Source organism: Schistocerca serialis, chromosome 4 (assembly GCF_023864345.2).
Source record: "Schistocerca serialis cubense isolate TAMUIC-IGC-003099 chromosome 4, iqSchSeri2.2, whole genome shotgun sequence".
Taxonomy (NCBI): Eukaryota; Metazoa; Arthropoda; class Insecta; order Orthoptera; family Acrididae; genus Schistocerca; species Schistocerca serialis.
Genome location: NC_064641.1, coordinates 859868303 through 859888469, shown reverse-complemented (window position 1 = coordinate 859888469; position 20167 = coordinate 859868303). Strand labels below are relative to the sequence as shown.

At 38.6% G+C, this 20167-nt stretch overlaps 1 protein-coding gene across 1 annotated transcript in view; it reads right to left on the bottom strand.

The window, feature by feature from the left end:
* Positions 1 to 12267: 12267 nt before the first annotated feature.
* LOC126474813 (dynein regulatory complex subunit 3-like) overlaps positions 12268 to 20167 on the bottom strand; it is an 88653-nt gene continuing 80753 nt past the window's right edge. Inside the window, exons 10-11 of the mRNA XM_050102286.1 lie at positions 19042 to 19196; positions 12268 to 12451 (exon numbers count right to left, since the gene is read on the bottom strand). Coding sequence (XP_049958243.1) covers positions 19052 to 19196 — 145 coding nt within the window. The 3' untranslated portion in view covers positions 12268 to 12451; positions 19042 to 19051. The remainder of the gene's footprint in view (positions 12452 to 19041; positions 19197 to 20167) is intronic.

Sequence of the window (20167 nt, the reverse complement as noted above, 5' to 3'; positions counted from 1 at the left end):
GCCGATACCCCAGGAACAACAGTGTCCCTAATTTGCTGGGAAGTGGCGGTGCGGTCCACTACAACACTGCGTAGGATCCTACGGTCTTGGCGTGCATCCGTGCGTCGCTGCGGTCCGGTCCCAGGTCGACGGGTACGTGCACCTTCCGCCGACCACTGGCGACAACATCGATGTACTGTGGAGACCTCACGCCCCACGTGTTGAGCAATTCGGCAGTACGTCCACCCGGCCTCCCGCATGCCCACAATACGCCCTCGCTCAAAGTCCGTCAACTGCACATACGGTTCACGTCCACACTGTCGCGGCATGCTACCAGTGTTAAAGACTGCGATGGAGCTCCGTATGCCACGGCAAACTGGCTGACACTGACGGCGGCGGTGCACAAATGCTGCACAGCTAGCGCCATTCGACGGCCAACACCGCGGTTCCTGGTGTGTCCGCTGTGCCGTGCGTGTGATCATTGCTTGTACAGCCCTCTCGCAGTGTCCGGAGCAAGTATGGTGGGTCTGACACACCGGTGTCAATGTGTTCTTTTTTCCATTTCCAGGAGTGTGTATAGGCACGATAAAATAGTATAGCAGATTACGGTAAAAAGGAGAAGGTGAATACAAAGTGAAACTGCTGGCAAAAACAGAAAGAGGAAAATAAGACGACAGAAAAGATTTCGAAATGCAACAGTGACAATAACAAACGTAATTGTTGGATTCAAATTAATGATATCAATATAATAGAAGGAAACGTTCCACGTGGGAAAAATTATATATAAAAACAAAGATGAGGTGACTTACCGAACGAAAGCGCTGGCAGGTCGATAGACACACAAACAAACACAAACATACACACAAAATTCAAGCTTTTGCAACAAACTGTTGCCTCACCAGGAAAGAGGGAAGGAGAGGGGAAGACGAAAGGAAGTAGGTTTTAAGGGAGAGGGTAAGGAGTCATTCCAATCCTGGGAGCGGAAAGACTTACCTTTGGGGGAAAGGTCTGTATGTGTGGATGGATATGTGTGTGTGTGCGAGTGTATACCTGTCCTTTTTTCCCCCTAAGGTAAGTCTTTCCGCTCCCGGGATTGGAATGACTCCTTACCCTCTCCCTTAAAACCCACTTCCTTTCGTCTTCCCCTCTCCTTCCCTCTTTCCTGATGAGGCAACAGTTTGTTGCGAAAGCTTGAATTTTGTGTGTATGTTTGTGTTTGTTTGTGTGTCTATCGACCTGCCAGCGCTTTCGTTCGGTAAGTCACCTCATCTTTGATTTTATATATTATTTATATATTTTGTTTAACTAATACCTCTTTGACCTGTTGTCTATAATTTGTGCAGTTCCATAGCCTAATTCAGCTCTTTCATATTCAGTAACATCTCTGAAATTATGATAGTGCCAAACAATATACTCCAGCAGCATTCCAGTTTCTCCATTGTCACTGTTACCATAATTGAAATAGATGGGGTAAGAAAATGGATAACACCCCTCAAGGAATAGAATGGAATACATTGAAAGTCTTTCTCTTATACTGGGAAATGATGTGTCTTTCTGTTGTACCTGCATCTGTTGTACCTGCATCTTCCTACTATTCTCACATTATGCACAAAGTGATTTCTTTCTAGGAGTTTGCTCTGTTCCCTGGTAACTGTATCACAATTTCATAACCAGTATTGGACTCCCTTATAATTACTAGGTAGGTCTATGCGGCATATTCCTAATATCATGAGAAGACCTCCTGTAGAAGTTGTTCTGTATGCACCTGTAAATCTCAATAGTACATTCCTCTAGTAAAGTTACCAACCCGTTTGGTGCCTTACAAATCTCACAGTTTTTCTTCACAGCCTTACTTCCTCTTAAGTGTACTGAGCACTTTAAACAATTATTAAAAGATTAAACTGTACAAATATCATAGTATAGTTTGGCAATCCATGTAGGAACTTAGTAGCTCAACAAAATTTAACAAGAGGTCCTTCATAGCTAAACAAATTCATGACAGAGGTAGTTATGTTACCGACTGACTGCAAATAACGAACTTGTGTAGCTGCTGATGAATCTTCTGGGTTGTATGGCTGTGATTGAAGTAACTTTTCAGTTCCTAATGTTTCATCCAGCGCTGTGCTGGACACCTTCGAAAGTGCTCTTGGCGACACTGGGTCTCGATGCTAAGTCAGTCAGTATGACTCAGCGTCACCAGGAGCATCTCCAAAGGTGTCTAGTACACTTCTGGACCAAAGGGTTTCTTCAGCCATGGCCATGCAGCCCAAAAGATTCATCCACAACTATGATATGAAAGACTTCATTGTATGAACTTGTATAGTGACTGAATTCAATGAAGTATTGTGACTGCTCTCTTCGACTATTAGTTGTCGCAGCTGCCTGACATATAACTTTAATTACTGAAAGATGCCTGACTTGAACCTTCACATAATGAATACTGAACAAAGATTGACTAATATAGTAACTATTAATTTCAAGTGACCAACTGCTGTTCACTAACTGAGAGAACAAACTTTATGACCTAGGGTTCATACTGATTGGGAGCATGCCACAGATTGACTGTGACTTGGTGCATAACACTTACTTAGAGACGCAGGTAGTATAAAAATCACAAAATGTTAAAATACAAAAGTATGACATTTTAGATATTAACATAACCGACAGAAAAATAATAACAAACAATGGAAAATACAGGATGGAATGTAACAATATTATGAAAAGGATAGTTGCTACTCACCAAATAATGGAGATGCTTAGTCACAGATAGGCACAGCAAAAAGACTGCCAGAGAGTGAGCTTTAGGCCAACAAGGCCTTTATCGGTGTGTGCGTGTGTAGTCTATTTCTGACAAAGACCGTGTTGGCCGAAAGATCACTTTCTGACAGTCTTTTTATTGCTCATATCTGTGAGTCAGCACTCCGCTATTTGGCGAGAAAAACAATAAATTCCACAAACACTTTAGACAATGAAGCAACTTGGTTTAACTATAAGCTCTATCATTGAAAAATGGTAAAATGATAGGTACTATTTTATGAAATGTGTGTAAGTTTTAATGTGCACTGAGATTTCCAAAGCACACAAAGAATTTTCTGGAAAGTTAAATTTTCTAATTGGCATATTGCACAAATTAACACATTATTCTATGAAAGTTAAATGTTTTTGGAATCAGAAAAAAATTAGGCTACAAACATTAGAATTTTGAAAGGATTACCTTTTCAAGATTCAGACATTCTGGAACAGGATAATTTTGAATAAGGAGAACTTTTTAAATAAAGTTCTAGAAAAAAGTAATGTGGTCATTGGAAAGTGGAGAATGTGGGCTTTCAATCAACATATGTCTATCTTAAAACAAATAATTATTGATCAGGTCAAATTCTGATAAGCACATCATTTTAGTGAATCACAAATTTACTTTCCAAAAAAAATCCAGGATGGAATAATTACAATATTATGAAGAGGACAGATTGCTACTCACCATATAGCGGAGATGTCAAGTCACAGACAAGCACAACAAAAAGGCTACTTAACATGTAAGCTTTTGGCCAGAAGGCCTTCTTTTGAAGTAGACGACATACACATCTTCACACTGTTTAGTAGTCTTGTCATTGCGCCTGTCTGCAACTCAGCATTTCCACTATATGCTGAGTAGCAATCTGTTGTTGTTGTTGTTGTTGTGGTCTTCAGTCCTGAGACTGGTATGATGCAGCTCTCCATGCTACTCTATCCTGTGCAAGCTTTTTCATCTCCCAGTACCTACTGCAACCTACATCCTTCTGAATCTGCTTAGTGTATTCATCTCTTGGTCTCCCTCTACGATTTTTACCCTCCACGCTGCCCTCCAATACTAAATTGGTGATCCCTTGATGCCTCAGAACATGTCCTACCAACCGATCCCTTCTTCTGGTCAAGTTGTGCCACAAACTTCTCTTTTCCCCAATCCTATTCAATACTTCCTCATTAGTTATGTGATCTACCCATCTAATCTTCAGCATTCTTCTGTAGCACCACATTTCGAAAGCTTCTATTCTCTTCTTGTCCAAACTATTTATCGTCCATGTTTCACTTCCATACATGGCTACACTCCATACAAATACTTTCAGAAATGACTTCCTGACACTTAAATCAATACTGGATGTTAACAAATTTCTCTTCTTCAGAAACGCTTTCCTTGCCATTGCCAGCCTACATTTGATATCCTCTCTACTTCGACCATCATCAGTTATTTTGCTCCCCAAATAGCAAAACTCCTTTACTACTTTAAGTGCCTCATTTCCTAATCTAATTCCCTCAGCATCACCCGACTTAATTAGACTACATTCCATTATCCTTGTTTTGCTTTTGTTGATGTTCATCTTATATCCTACTTTCAAGACACTGTCCATTCCATTCAACTGCTCTTGCAAGTCCTTTGCTGTCTCTGACAGAATTACAGTGTCATCAGCGAACCTCAAAGTTTTTATTTCTTCTCCATGAATTTTAATACCTACTCCGAATTTTTCTTTTGTTTCCTTTACTGCTTGCTCAATATACAGATTGAACAACATCGGGGAGAGGCTACAACCCTGTCTTACTCCCTTCCCAACCACTGCTTCCCTTTCATGTCCCTCGACTCTTATAACTGCCATCTGGTTTCTGTACAAATTGTAAATAGCCTTTCGCTCCCTGTATTTTACCCCTGCCACCTTTAGAATTTGAAAGAGAGTATTCCAGTCAACATTGTCAAAAGCTTTCTCTAAGTCTACAAATGCTAGAAACGTAGGTTTGCCTTTCCTTAATCTTTCTTCTAAGATAAGCCGTAAGGTCAGTATTGCCTCACGTGTTCCAGTGTTTCTACGGAATCCAAACTGATCTTCCCCGAGGTTGGATTCTACTAGTTTTTCCATTCGTCTGTAAAGAATTCGTGTTAGTATTTTGCAGCTGTGACTTATTAAGCTGATAGTTCGGTAATTTTCACATCTGTCAACACCTGCTTTCTTTGGGATTGGAATTATTATATTCTTCTTGAAGTCTGAGGGTCTTTCGCCTGTTTCATACATCTTGCTCACCAGATGGTAGAGTTTTGTCAGGACTGGCTCTCCCACGGCCGTCAGTAGTTCCAATGGAATATTGTCTACTCCGGGGGCTTGTTTCGACTCAGGTCTTTCAGTGCTCTGTCAAACTCTTCACGCAGTATCATATCTCCCATTTCATCTTCATCTGCATCCTCTTCCATTCCCATAATATTGTCCTCAAGTACATCGCCCTTGTATAGACCCTCTATATACTCCTTCCACCTTTCTGCTTTCCCTTCTTTGCTTAGAACTGGGTTTCCATCTGAGCTCTTGATATTCATACAAGTCGTTCTCTTATCTCCAAAGGTCTCTTTAATTTTCCTGTAGGCGGTATCTATCTTACCCCTAGTAAGATAGGCCTCTACATCCTTACATTTGTCCTCTAGCCATCCCTGCTTAGCCATTTTGCACTTCCTGTCGATCTCATTTTTGAGACGTTTGTATTCCTTTTTGCCTGTTTCACTTACTGCATTTTTATATTTTCTCCTTTCATCAATTAAATTCAATATTTCTTCTGTTACCCAAGGATTTCTACTAGCCCTCGTCTTTTTACCTACTTGATCCTCTGCTGCCTTCACTACTTCATCCCTCAAAGCTACCCATTCTTCTTCTACTGTATTTATTTCCCCCATTCCTGTCAATTGCTCCCTTATGCTCTCCCTGAATCTCTGTACAACCTTTGGTTCTTTTAGTTTATCCAGGTCCCATCTCCTTAAATTCCCACCTTTTTGCAGTTTCTTCAGTTTTAATCTACAGGTCATAACCAATAGATTGTGGTCAGAGTCCACATCTGCCCCTGGAAATGTCTTACAATTTAAAACCTGGTTCCTAAATCTCTGTCTTACCATTATATAATCTATCTGAAACCTTTTAGTATCTCCAGGGTTCTTCCAAGTATACAACCTTCTTTCATGATTCTTAAACCAAGTGTTAGTTATGATTATGTTGTGCTCTGTGCAAAATTCGACCAGGCGGCTTCCTCTTTCATTTCTGTCCCCCAATCCATATTCACCTACTATGTTTCCTTCTCTCCCTTTTCCTACACTCGAATTCCAGTCACCCATGACTATTAAATTTTCGTCTCCCTTCACAATCTCAATAATTTCTTTTATTTCACCATACATTTCTGCAATTTCTTCGTCATCTGCAGAGCTAGTTGGCATATAAACTTGTACTACTGTAGTAGGCGTGGGCTTCATATCTATCTTGGCCACAATAATGCGTTCACTATGCTGTTCGTAGTAGCTTACCCGCATTCCTATTTTCCTATTCATTATTAAACCTACTCCTGCATTACCCCTATTTGATTTTGTGTTTATAACCCTGTAGTCACCTGACCAGAAGTCTTGTTCCTCCTGCCACCGAACTTCACTAATTCCCACTATATCTAACTTCAACCTATCCATTTCCCTTTTTAAATTTTCTAACCTACCTGCCCGATTAAGGGATCTGACATTCCACGCTCCGATCCGTAGAACGCCAGTTTTCTTTCTCCTGATAACGACATCCTCTTGAGTAGTCCCCGCCCGGAGATCCGAATGGGGGACTATTTTACCTCCGGAATATTTTACCCAAGAGGACGCCAACATCATGTAATCATACAGTAAAGCTGCATGCCCTCGGGAAAAATTACGGCTGTAGTTTCCCCTTGCTTTCAGCCGTTCGCAGTACCAGCACAGCAAGGCCATTTTGGTTATTGTTACAAGGCCAGATCAGTCAATCATCCAGACTGTTGCCCTTGCAACTACTGAAAAGGCTGCTGCCCCTCTTCAGGAACCACACGTTTGTCTGGCCTCTCAACAGATACCCCTCCGTTGTGGTTGCACCTACGGTACGGCTATCTGTATCGCTGAGGCACGCAAGCCTCCCCACCAACGGCAAGGTCCATGGTTCATGGGGGGGAGTAGCAATCTATCTTTTTCATAATATTGTCATAAATTTAATTTACCCTATTGTTATCAACAATCTGAAATTGTACCCTGCATAATGAAGTTTAGTAAAATACAGCATGGGCAGGAATTGAGCTGTGTCGTCAAATCGTACACGCATTATGTATGGAATAGGAAAAAAACAAATTAAGGAGGGGATTTCAGCAAGTGAACCTATTCCACAATGCTGTACTTCACCATGCACTCTGTGTAGAGCTAGTTTACACTGAGCTAGTCTTGCATGTACACCATCGCACTTGCTGCATAACATGCTATGGAGGCAAGCATAACATTACAATACAGTTTGCCAATGTCTAGAGATAAGTGGAACTTATTTTGACCAATTGTTGCAGTTTTGTTCATCAAATTTAAAGCTTGTTGGCCTATAATAACAATGTGTATATGAAAATTTTCCTTCTCGTCAACATTCAGTCCCAAGTAGCATGCCACACATCTCTTGATTGAATTGTTATAGTCTTATGGTTAGATTTCTTGTCCATGGCAGTCTTTCTTTGAGCACTATGCATACGGTTTCATTTGTACCTATTTTAAGTTTGTTCTTCAAACACCAGCTGTAAATCAATGCATAACATCTTGACAATTTTCTTGTAAGTCTGCCTCATTGTTCTCCCTTATTGCTATGTCAGTGTTTGACATATGCAATGCATCCTTCTGTTTGAGTTAATTCACCATGTTCTGTCAGAGTGTCTCTAAGCCTATCAAAAGTTACAGCTATGTCTATCACTTCACTATGTTCTTCTACTTTGATGTGCCAATCACCTTTAAAGCCTGATTTACAGCCTTTTTGGTGGTCTTTTGTAACTTTCTCTATTATTTCAGCCTACTGCATAATAATTTGTGTTTGATAAACATACTGGCATGTAAGACTTTGTTTCCTTTGGATCTATGTCTTTTGATTTTCTGAAAATAATTATTTTTCAAGACATATGTGAAAAGAAGTGGAATGTTGTCTGACTTTTCTTAGATCTCTCCATGACTAACAATGAATCTTTTTCTAAGTCTCCCATTTGAGTGGACGAAACACCTCTGTGACATTTTCATACTTACTAAACAAACTTGAGATGACAGTTGCTATTGCTTTTGGATATTTTTCTATCTCCTTTTGTTCACATTACCTGGTAAGCATCCCCAAAGACAAGCAATATTTTGGAATGAGTTGAACAAGCAATCCTCTACAAGCTTTCTTGCATTTCATTACAATTATCTGGATTTGTGATCTCCTCAAATGATCCTTTAGAGCTACCAATGTTTTTTTGTTCTTTGTCCAATTAAAAAGCTCATCTCATGTTGCATAAGCTCATAAGTAGTTTCCTAGGGAACAGTATGGACCTATAGCAAGTGACTTCCATTAGCCAAGAAATGTGGCATCAATATGAGCACTGGTATCCACTGTCCCTCGTATATCATGGACAGAGTGTGAGCTGAGTTTCATAAGATCACTGTTTGTGGAATCAAAAGTTGATACCTGTACTTGTCACTGAAAAGAGGAACATAGCTCAGGCATCCTCAGTGAACAATTCCAAAAGACTGAATTCAGTGTTATGGTCTTCTCTGTGTCATCCTCCACTTAGGCACCAGTATGATCACTGAGTGACTGTACAGCCATTTATTGATTTTACGTAAAATCATAATGCCTTTGGATTTTTCATCAGATCAATAGTCAAAATTTTACTACAAAACTTATCAAACGTTTTGTGTATTGCTCTCCTAATGCCCATACTTGCTTCATTCAGATATTGTTTGTCAACAACCTTTGGACCCCATTTAAGTCTCCCTTTACTTTTATAGCTTCTTTTTAACATGGGTACTGAACCATGGTATTTTCAATCCACCACAATCTAGCATAGTACATACATTTGTAATGCATATTATGCAACCCTCTTGAATTGTATCCATTGATACTCCACATTTTCAACTCCAGAGATAAATGCTTGAAGCGAAATAGCTACTTTCCAGCAGTAATCAGCAGCCACCATCTAAGAATGTTGAGCAGTTGCCCCAAGGAAATGTTGCGGGGTACACGAAAAATGATCCAACAGCACACCCAACAGCCATATATTGAACATATCTGCTGGTAAAGCCAGACGAATCGCAATAAATGTGGCATTTACAGTGCATAGAACTCAAGACATGTCAGTAATGTACAACAAGAAGAGTAGCAAACCTAATACCGAATCTTTGGGGATGCCAGGTACTATTAGCCTCCATTGTGACTTTTAGTCCTCCAAGCACAAGAAACAAGCCTGGATCTCCATGCATGGTTATATAGTGGGAAAAGTAGAACAGTAATAAGCTTGATGATCTGCACTGTAATGCAACAATGTTCAGCAGATGCTGATACAACACACAAAAGGATTATTTCTGATGGTATTGTTAGTAACACATTTCAGAAAAAATTCGCCAGAAAATAACCACCAAGTTTAAGTTCAAGGAATGCACAAGGGAAAGAATAGATCCAGAGAAGCGCATGAACTAGGAAGAGTCCACCAAAGCATGCATGAAGAGATATACTGAAATCTAGGTCACTTGAATGTGCAGCAGTCAAGGAACAGGGAAAGGAGGATAAGAAACTGAACCTTACAGATTATTAAAAAGACTAATCTGCACCCAACAGTACTACATTTGTCATTAAGTGAATCATAATACAGGATATTATTGTTGTTTGTGATTCCAATAACAAATATCACTGATGATGTGGTAAAAATGTGCTAATTAATATTGGAAAATAAGACTGCATTAATAGTACAACTGCCTCCATCTCAAAAGAAATAGCTTGTAGTTGTTTTCTTCTGTCTTAAGGGTACTTGCTTGTGGATCTGCTTCAAAAAATTAAAATTTTGTCTTTCATATTAAAATAATGCTAAATGTTTCCTGAAGAAAACTGTAGTTAAAAACAGTTGAATTGGACATCAGAAGTTATTTAAAAAAAACAACTAAAAGACCTCTTGGTGTGCAGTGAAACCTATGTTTCTGCTGCTGTCACACATCACATGTTGTCATTAGATCCAATTCGAGAAAGCTATACGATGCAACTGTTTCTTGAGATGGCAAGCCCATTAGAAGATATGCTTTGTTATGGTCTTATGTTTTCCCTCGTAGGATATCTTTGATTTTTGAGTGTTGTTTTGTTTTGTGTAGTTTGACTTTTTGCTATTTTGTCATCCTCAAAAGTTATTGCCCCTCCAATAAAACATTTTGGTACCGGTGTGAAGTTCTGGTGCTGCAGTTGCTAGGAATATATTCCGGGTTCAGTATGAGGCAATCATTAGTGGCAGTTGATTCCGTGGGAGTGGCCAAAACTGAGAAGTGGGTCCTTGAGACAACTAAAGAGTCAAGAATAACAAGGAGACTCAAGGAAAGAAAGAGGGAAGATGAGAAACATGTAAACCAAGACAATTACACAGCTAGACTGTATTAGTAACAACAGAGGGGTTCTGTAGTTCAAATATAATTTTGAATTGAATTTCCTGATAATTGAATTTTCTGACATATTTATTTTATGCAAAAAAAATCTATTTGAGCTAGAGGGTTGAAATTTATTGGGATATTCAGGATACTATTTTCAGTGAAGGAAACTACATACACTAACATACTACCAACAGGGAGAAAAATATATACTGGTTAATTACAGAACCTTATTTTTAACTTAACATTTCTAGAATAAAAACTTGTGACTGGAATAACATGATAGTAGTCCACTTTTTAGATGGATATGTTATTAATGTGTATGTAAAGTTTCAAACATCTAATTACGGTAGTTAGTCAGTGCATAGATTCCAAGTATTGACTGGCAAATAGAACTTGTAATTTACTGATCTTCACAAAAAATTTAGTTAAGTCAATATGGGGACTAATGTGATAAATTATATATCAAAATGTTCAACAAGAAGCACTCCTATTGTCTTACAATTTTCATCCTGCTAAGAGTACACGTTTATTAGTTAGAGTCCTGTAAACGTTATGAACATTGTTAGTATTTTTCCACCGTAAGTGAACTGCAAATGTTATATATTTAAGAAGAGAGAATCAAAGTAATACTTATTGTAATAGCTGCTGCAATAGGTACCTCTCAGACAAACATGTAAAAAGAAAAAAAAAGTTGAGTGTGAACCTTTAACCTCTTGATGATTTCTTACATCTGTTGTATTTTTGTGTAATATTCCAGTAAATGCCACTTTCTGCCTGTATTTAAATAGACATTTTTTATTGATTATATTGATAATGACACAAAAGTAATTATCATTCCATTATGATCCACTTTAAGTCTTAATCTGACAAAGACACGTATTATACAATTTAAAACAAGTAAAAATGACCTGCTAGGAACAGAACTCGACTGTGAGGACCTTTTGGATGTCAAGTTACACATAGGAAAACTTGTCAAGAAGCTAAATTTAGCATATTTTGCCCTTACAAGAATCTCGTGTGGCATTGACTTTAAGACAAGAGTGTTGGCTTATTATGCATAGTTTTGCTCCCCATTATCTTATGGAGCAGTCATTTGGAGCTATGCACCTAAAGTAAATAAATGTTTATTCAACAGAGTTGAGCAGTGAGAATATTGTGTAAAGTAAAGTAACAGTAGCTACATATATTGTAGAAGAATTTTTAAGGATCTTGGAATTTTTATATGCACTTCCCAATACATTTATTCCTTAATTGTTTTTATAGCTGGCAATAAAAATCTGAACTGTAATCCAAACAATCACAATACAAGACACAAAAATAATTTCCATGTAAATTTTGCCTCATAGTCAAGCATTCAGAGTGAAGTTATTTAGTTATTTATTTATTATCCATCTTTAAACATTAAAAATGCAGTAATATCATCTTTTGTGTACATACACACTTACATTTACAATTACATAAATGATGTACTTGATGTAAAAGTTATTTTATAGCCTATTATTATCATCTAGCAAGATACAGACTTGTCCATCATACTGTCCATGATATACTGAATATATTCATATATATAAGTTACATATCCTGATGAAAGCTATTTAACAGGATCCCATCTAACATAGAGCAAAACCTGGGAACTTCTACCATTTCAAAAGAATTTTTTTTTTTAAATGTAACTTAGCAGTCAATCTTTCTACAATTTCTCTAAAGATCTAGATTCAAGGATTGTAAATCTACATGAGAAGTATAATAGTAATGTACTGTAAGCAGAAACTATTTTCTTTGAAAAATATCAATAGGCTATAATCTACAAATAGAAGATAAAAACAGTTGTTTAATCTAACAGAGGAGGCAGTAGCCTTTTCACAGTAGTAGCTTTCTTTCTAATTTGCATGACTAAATTTAGTTAGCATGAGCATCAACAGCATTAAGCAGTATAGTCATCATTTAAAAAAAAAAATACAGTGTACATGTTAAGTTCTTACAATTACCTGGTCCTTTTTTATTATATACCTTGGCTTGTTACACACGTGAGTGTTCTTCTTCTCGATGGGCTCTTCAGAACTGAAGAATATTTAAATATATGAAGTGTGCTGTATAAATACTTAATGTATGAAGTGACTTGTTGTAATCTTAAATAAGTATGAATAGAAATCAACACCTTCTCCTGTATACTTATAAACTGACTTGTCCAGTGTCTTATGCATAAGCTGCTTTCTAGACAACATGACCACTAAAATAGAATTTATAATGAATGAATGAATAAATAGTAGTCAGTCTTACATATAATGCAAGGATCCATGCAGGTAGACATACTTTCATTGTTATTAGTAACTTCTGAACTTTCTATATAGGCAACAGAGAAACTTTTCTCCTTGCTAAGGATCACTTGTAAATACTGGACATGTTATGCCCCAGACAAAATTCAGTATTGCATTCCAATGGATGGTTTCAATCAATTGATATCATCAGTGCACACCGTCAGAATACACAAGTCTTCAAGACACACTGTTCCATGATGGAGCACTAATAGTGACATATCATGCTTGGGCTACCACTACTAGGAAATATGCTCCGTAAACAGGCTAAGATGGTCAAATAATAAAGTAGTATGCCATAATATATAGAATTATCCAATCTCAGTATTTAGATTAACAGCAATGGAAAAAATACTGACTGGTAGCACTTAGCATGGCAACTGAGATTGTAGATTATATTTATTACAACCAAATACTGGAAGAAGAGTTATACACTACACAAAACAAAAGTTATACAAACATTTCTCTTTGTTTGTCCCATGTGTGTTTATAGTTAGTGGGACTGTGCAAGTAGACATTAAAAGAGACATGAGCTTTCACTACCTTTGATGTGATCATTAGTTCATTTCCTTCAGCATTAGAAATTATGTTTTAAAATGATGTGAAGTTCAAAGATGCAGTACAGTGAAGACCGAAAGCACAAAAAACACTATTTTCCTTAAAAAGATGGTAAACCAAAAAACCTGATTACAAACTGATGCAAAAAAGCAGTGATGGTAATATTTGAGAAAAGAAGTCCACTTTCTAGCCACTCAAGTAATAATATGCTAGATCAACAAGCAGACCTCTCATATCATATCCTTTAATACTCCTAATGATTCAACCCCATCCTCTAACCAGCTGTACAGGAGCACCTTATTTATTATCTAATGCCCTCATGTACTCTGCCAGGGTTTAGACTATCTTTTATACTCTAAAACGAGAGATATTCTCCCTAAAATCCTTCCCATTTCTAATACAACAGTATTCTGTCTCCTAAACAATTACAAAATCTCCTACTCTGACCCTCTGCCAGTGCTATCTTCATGACTTGGTGCTTGTGCCCACTCAGTATGTCCTATTCAACTGACCAAGTACACATCAATGTCAGTGGTCAAATCTGGACTGTAGTCTACCCAAAGGCCAAGTCAATTGCTCATTGGCACAGCATGCTCTGGAGCCAACACTGTTAACTGAGGTGACTGCTTCACATTTCATGCTCTGTCTGGATCTTGCCACCCCCCCAACATCATGTTTTAATTGCATACATAGACACTTTAATATGTTGCAATTTCACAAAATTATTCATGTTTTCATTCATATTCTTACTGCTAGCAAAACCACAAGTAATGCGTATCTTTAGTACAATGTTATTTAAGTTTTCATTGTATTCTGAAAGAACATGATATCCCCTCTCATTCATGTCAGATAATTGAGCATTGCAGCCAACTGGAGTTTGTCTGACACATACTATTATCTGGCTGCTGTTGCACCTGGTGCACACTCAAAAGAGATGGATGGGATGAACTCTATGACACCTCAGATATATACACTGATCAATGAGAACATTATGGCCACTGACCTACTATTGATGTAAACCCATCCAGGCAATAGCAGCAGCATCTCGTGAAAAGAGGCTGCTAGTCAGACACACACATAGTGCATGTAGTAACAAGGATTGTGCTGTCTGTGTGTACAATGGGGAAGGTGCACGATCTATCTGAGTTTGAACAAGGGCAGATTGTAATGACCTGGACGCTTGGCACAAGCATTTCACAAACTGTACAACTTGGGTGATTGTAGAGAGCTGTGGTGAGTGTCTTCAACACATGGTGACACCATGGTAAACCACATCCAGTTGTCATGGGATTGGCTGGCCACATCTCACTACAGATGTTAGATCTCGTAGCCTGGGCAAGCTGGTGAAACAGGGTAGGCAGTGAACTGTGGTGGAACTAGCAACAGACTTTAATGCTGGCCAGAGTACAAGTGTGCCTGAACACACACTGCATTGAACACTCCTAACGATGGACCTCCGCAGCCAATGACCCATGCATTTGCCAATGGTAATACTACAACATCACCAGCTATGACTGAAATGGGCACGTGACCATTGGTACTGGACATTGCACATTGGCAGAGTGTTGCATGGTCTCATGAATCCTGATACCTTCTTCAGCATGCTGATGGGAGGGCGCGAATCTATTGACACCTCTATTGTGGGAAGGTGACAAGCTGGCAGTGGCTCCATTGTGCTCTGGGGAACATTCACGTGGGCATCCATGGGTCCAGTGGAGCTCGTGGAAGGCACCATGATGGACAATGAGTATCATACACTGGTTGCAGACCACGTATGCCCCTTCATGATGATCACACTTCCCAATGGCAGTGGTATTTTTCAAGATAATGTGCCATGTCACGAGTGTAATGGAGTGGTTCAAGGAACACAGTGGTGAAATCCACTGGATGAACTGGTCCCCCAATTCACCAGATCTGAAACCGATCAAACATATCTGGCATGTGATTGAACATGGCACCAGAGCTCATCATCTCCCTCCCTTGAATTTACTGAATTAGAAAAGGTTTTGACAGAGAGACAGAAAAAGAGTACAGATTTGGAATGGAGGTGAAGAACATTGTGAAGGGTACTAGTAAGCAAAACAGGAAGCATAAATCCAGAATAATTTAAGACCAGATAGATGGGGAACAGTGTAATATCAGCTAAATAGTCAATTTACAGTACTTCTCCATGATTGGAAGTATGAATGTTGGAACCTGAAAGTAATGACTCCTAATCCAATTCCTCCTACCTACTTCATCCTTTCCTCACTTTTCCCTCTGCATTTCTGCATACTTTGCAAAGTGAGAAGGCAGCAGGGTAAGACACTGGACTTGTATGTGGGAGGGCAAAAGTTCAATTCTCAGCCTGGCTGTCCAGATTAGGTTTCCTGTGATTCTCCTAAATTCCCGATGGTTCCTTTAAAAGAAAGCAGCTGATAATCCTCTTCATCCTTTCTCTTCTACACATTTCATTTCAGATTGCATGCTGTGACTTATTTTGAGTGTTGTTGATACAATGAAACTCAGATCTCCTCTGTTAGTTCATAGTTAACTTGAAGCATTTTGTCTCTCCTATCAAGAGTTTGGAGCAATTTTCTTTCATTTCATTAGCTATGTATCTTACATTTCCTCAGTTTCAATACAGCACTTGGAAGTCTTGTCTGGGAGAGCAACAGTGGGATAAGTAAATATAATATTCACTGCTCTTTCAAATTCTGAAGGTGGCAGGGGTAAAATACAGGGAGCGAAGGGCTAAGGCTATTTACGATTTGTACAGAAACCAGATGGCAGTTATAAGAGTCAAGGGACATGAAAGGGAAGTAGTGGTTGAGAAGGGAGTGTGACAGGGTTGTAGCCTCTCCCTAATGTTATTCAATCTGTATATTGAGCAAACGGTAAAGGAAACAAAAGAAAAATTCAGAGTTGGTATTAAAATCCATGGAGAAGAAATAAAAAGTTTAACGTTCGCTGATGACATTGTAATTCTGTCAGAGACAGCAAAGGACTTGGAAGAGCAGTTGAACGGAATGGACAGTGTCTTGAAAGGAGGATATAAGATGAACATCAACAAAAGCAAAACGAGGATAATGGAATGTAGTCGAGTTAGCTAGGGCGATGATGAGGGAATTAGATTAGGAAATGAGACACTTAAAGTAGTAAAGAAGTTTTGCTATTTGGTGAGCAAAATAACTGATGATGGTTGAAGTAGAGAGGATATAAAATGTAGACTGGCAATGGCAAGGAAAGCGTTTCTGAAGAAGAGAAATTTGTTAACATCGAGTATAGATTTAAGTGTCAGGAAGTCATTTCTGAAAGTATTTGTATGGAGTGTAGCCATGTGTGGAAGTGAAACATGGACGATAAATAGTTTGGACAAGAAGAAAATAGAGGCTTTCGAAATGTGGTGCTACAGAAGAATGCTGAAGATTAAATGGGTAGATCACATAACTAATGAAGAGGTATTGAATAGAATTGGGGAGAAGAGGAGTTTGTAGCACAACTTGACTGGAAGAAGGGATCGGTTGGTAGGACATGTTCTGAGGCATCAAGGGATCACAAATTTAGCATTGGAGGGCAGTGTGGAGGGTAAAAATCATAGAGGGAGACCGAGAGATGAATACACTAAGCAGATTCAGAAGGATGTAGGCCGCAGTATGTACCAGGAGATGAAGCAGCTTGCACAGTATAGAGTAGCATGGAGAGAGCAGCATGGAGAGCTGCATCAAACCAGTCTCAGGACTGAAGACCACAACAACAACATTCACTGTGAGAGAATGGAAAGCAAGACCTAGGGCAAGGAGTTACAGTAAGGAAAGGGATGAGATACAGGACAAAGAGAAATATGAGGGGTGGCATGTTGCACATGGTGATATAAAAGATTTAGGATTGTGGGGAAGCTATAGGGCATCCTCTCCTATCACCTATAAATGAAATTAATGACAGAGGGCCAGTGTGAAACAATGAAGAGTATAAAGATAATTGGATGAGTGGTAGGTAACCGAGTAGAGATACTTGCAGGACAGAGACAAGTAGCAATTAGAGTTATGGAAATTGTGGGACTGAAGAACATCATAATCGTTCTTCCTCTTGGATTTCTTCTCATTAGCAGTTCAAACAGTTTTGAGAAAAGGCAACTAATGCATAGATCAGTATATAATTGATGTCACAATTTCACTCTATTTTTATCAGTGGTATATAAAGAATAAAATCGTTTTTATTAATATAAATATAATTTTTCATAAAAGCTATAAGTGCTCAATGGAGATAACTAAACTTCTTTGAACACCTCTCAGTAGAACCAAGAACAATTAACAGATCCTTAATGTTTACAGGGAAACTACACTGATCAGCTGTGAGGACTAGTTGTGAGTCACGCTTGAGTGGCTCATTCGGTAAAGCACTTACCTACAAAAGGCAAAGGTCCTGAGTTCGAGTCTTGGGCCAGCACACATTTCTAATATATAAGGAAATTTAACTAAGCAGTTGTTTTGACAAGTGAATTCTGTTCTGGTTTGTGCAATGTGTTAAAATAAAGACAGTGATAAGAAAATATGATAGTATGTGATCACAATAACTGTGTACATAATTGGGTAATGTATTTAGCTGAAGTATTTGAATATTAAAAAAAAGTTTGTAAATGAATGATGGTTAAGTACATGGATATTATTTTGACTGGAGTAGTGTCATGTAACACAACTCATGACAGAGCATGGAAGGAAGACATCATGGTCTTTAGCTGGTTGGTGCCATGGAGGTAAGAGGGTCTAAAAAGGCCTGGGGGCTGTGTAGGATCATTGCTGTAGCCTAAACTACTATTCAGAAATTTGCCTTCTATGTATCAGTTTCCAATTTGAGAATTTGAACTGTGAATGTAGTGCAACTTTGTGATATAATATACTGTTCATTTGCCTGCAACTGATCTGCTAGAACTAATTCAGATTCTATCTGTAACACTGTGTAAAGTATGTGTAGGACCATCATTCATAGCGAAGTAATCTGTGAATAAAGCAACAGTATAATTCAAATGCGTGCTAAACATACGTTAATACTCCAAAGGAATCAGCCTAAATTCCCTGTTGCATTCCTTAATTTACTCATCTCTTAAGTACCAGTATTTCACTGGCTGATCTCTTAGGCCACCATAATAATCTTTATTCGCTTATATAAGGGTATAACGCAATCGTGTACAACACAACAGCTGTAAAAATCAGCCTTTTAACAGGCTGCGTACTTGTCCTCGGCTGGACTGATAGCAGTAGAGTTACTGCCAGCCAAAAGTTGCAATGCCCAGACATTATGGTACATGTTATGCACAAAATGTTGGAGATCAAAGTGTTAATAGCCGCAAAAATTGAAAGCAAGATATATATTTTGTTGGAAATGACACAGCGAGTTACTAAAAGGAAACACATCACTGTTTGTGTGTATCATGGTCTGGGAATTGTTAATGTCGTGCATTCTCAATAATCACCAATCACACAAAGTGCCACCCAGTAACAGATATTCTACATATGTAGCTTGCATGAAAAGTAGTTGCACTATATTGTTTTTGAAATGTATCTGTACTGTAATAAAAAATGTACTGCATCACAGCCTATGTGAAGCACACTGTTTAAAGTAATAAACAACTGTTAAACACAAAAATGATTTTTTATTTGTTAATAAAATGAGAGTAAAACTTCATTTTAAAAACCTGTTGTAGCCCTATATGAACAATAGTTAATCAGAAAGTTTATACTCTTCTACTACAACAAAAATTATATATGTTGTAGCACAGTACAAGAAACCTATACTTACAAAGGATCTCCTAATCCTGACAGTGACTTTCATGGGATTCTGTAGATTCTTCATGCTTAAATGCCTGATAAGCTAATTCTTCAAATTCTTGTCTCTGTATTTCAAAGAAATGGTTGAACTCATTAATTTTTGATCTATTTCGTCTTATTTCCTCCCTGAAAAAACCGTAAGAACCCTTCTGTAATTAAATACATATATTTAAAAACAAAGTTAATGAATATAATGGAGGGGACATTCCACGTGGGAAAAGTATATCTAAAAACAAAGATGATGTGACTTACCAAACAAAAGTGCTGGCAGGTCGATAGACGCACAAACAAACACAAACATACACACAAAATTCAAGCTTTCGCAACCAACGGTTGCTTCGTCAGGAAAGAGGGAAGGAGAGGGAAAGATGAAAGGCTGTGAGTTTTAAGGGAGAGGGTAAGGAGTCATTCCAATCCCGGGAGTGGAAAGACTTACCTTAGGGGGAAAAAAGGACGGGTATACACTCGCACACACACACACACACACACACACACACACACACACACACACACATATCCATCCGCACATACAAAGACACAAGCAGACATTTTCAAAGGCAAAGAGTTTGGGCAGAGATGTCAGTCGAGGCGGAAGTAGAGGCAAAGATGTTGTTGAAAGACAGGTGAGGTTTGAGCGGCGGTAAATTGAAATTAGCGGAGATTGAGGCCTGGTGGATAACGGGAAGAGAGGATATATTGAAGAGCAAGTTCCCATCTTCAGAGTTCGGATAGGTTGGTGTTAGTGGAAAGTATCCAGATAACCCGGACGGTGTAACACTGTGCCAAGATGTGCTGGCCGTGCACCAAGGCATGTTTAGCAACAGGGTGATCCTCATTACCAACAAACACTGTCTACCTGTGTCCATTCATGCGAATGGACAGTTTGTTGCTGGTCATTCCCACATAGAATGCGTCACAGCGTAAGCAGCTCAGTTGGTAAATCACATGGGTGCTTTCACACGTGGCTCTGCCTTTGATCGTGTACACCTTCCGGGTTACAGGACTGGAGTAGGTGGTGGTGGGAGGGTGCATGGAACAGGTTTTACACTGGGTGCGGTTACAAGGGTAGGAGCCAGATGGTAGGGAAGGTGGTTTGG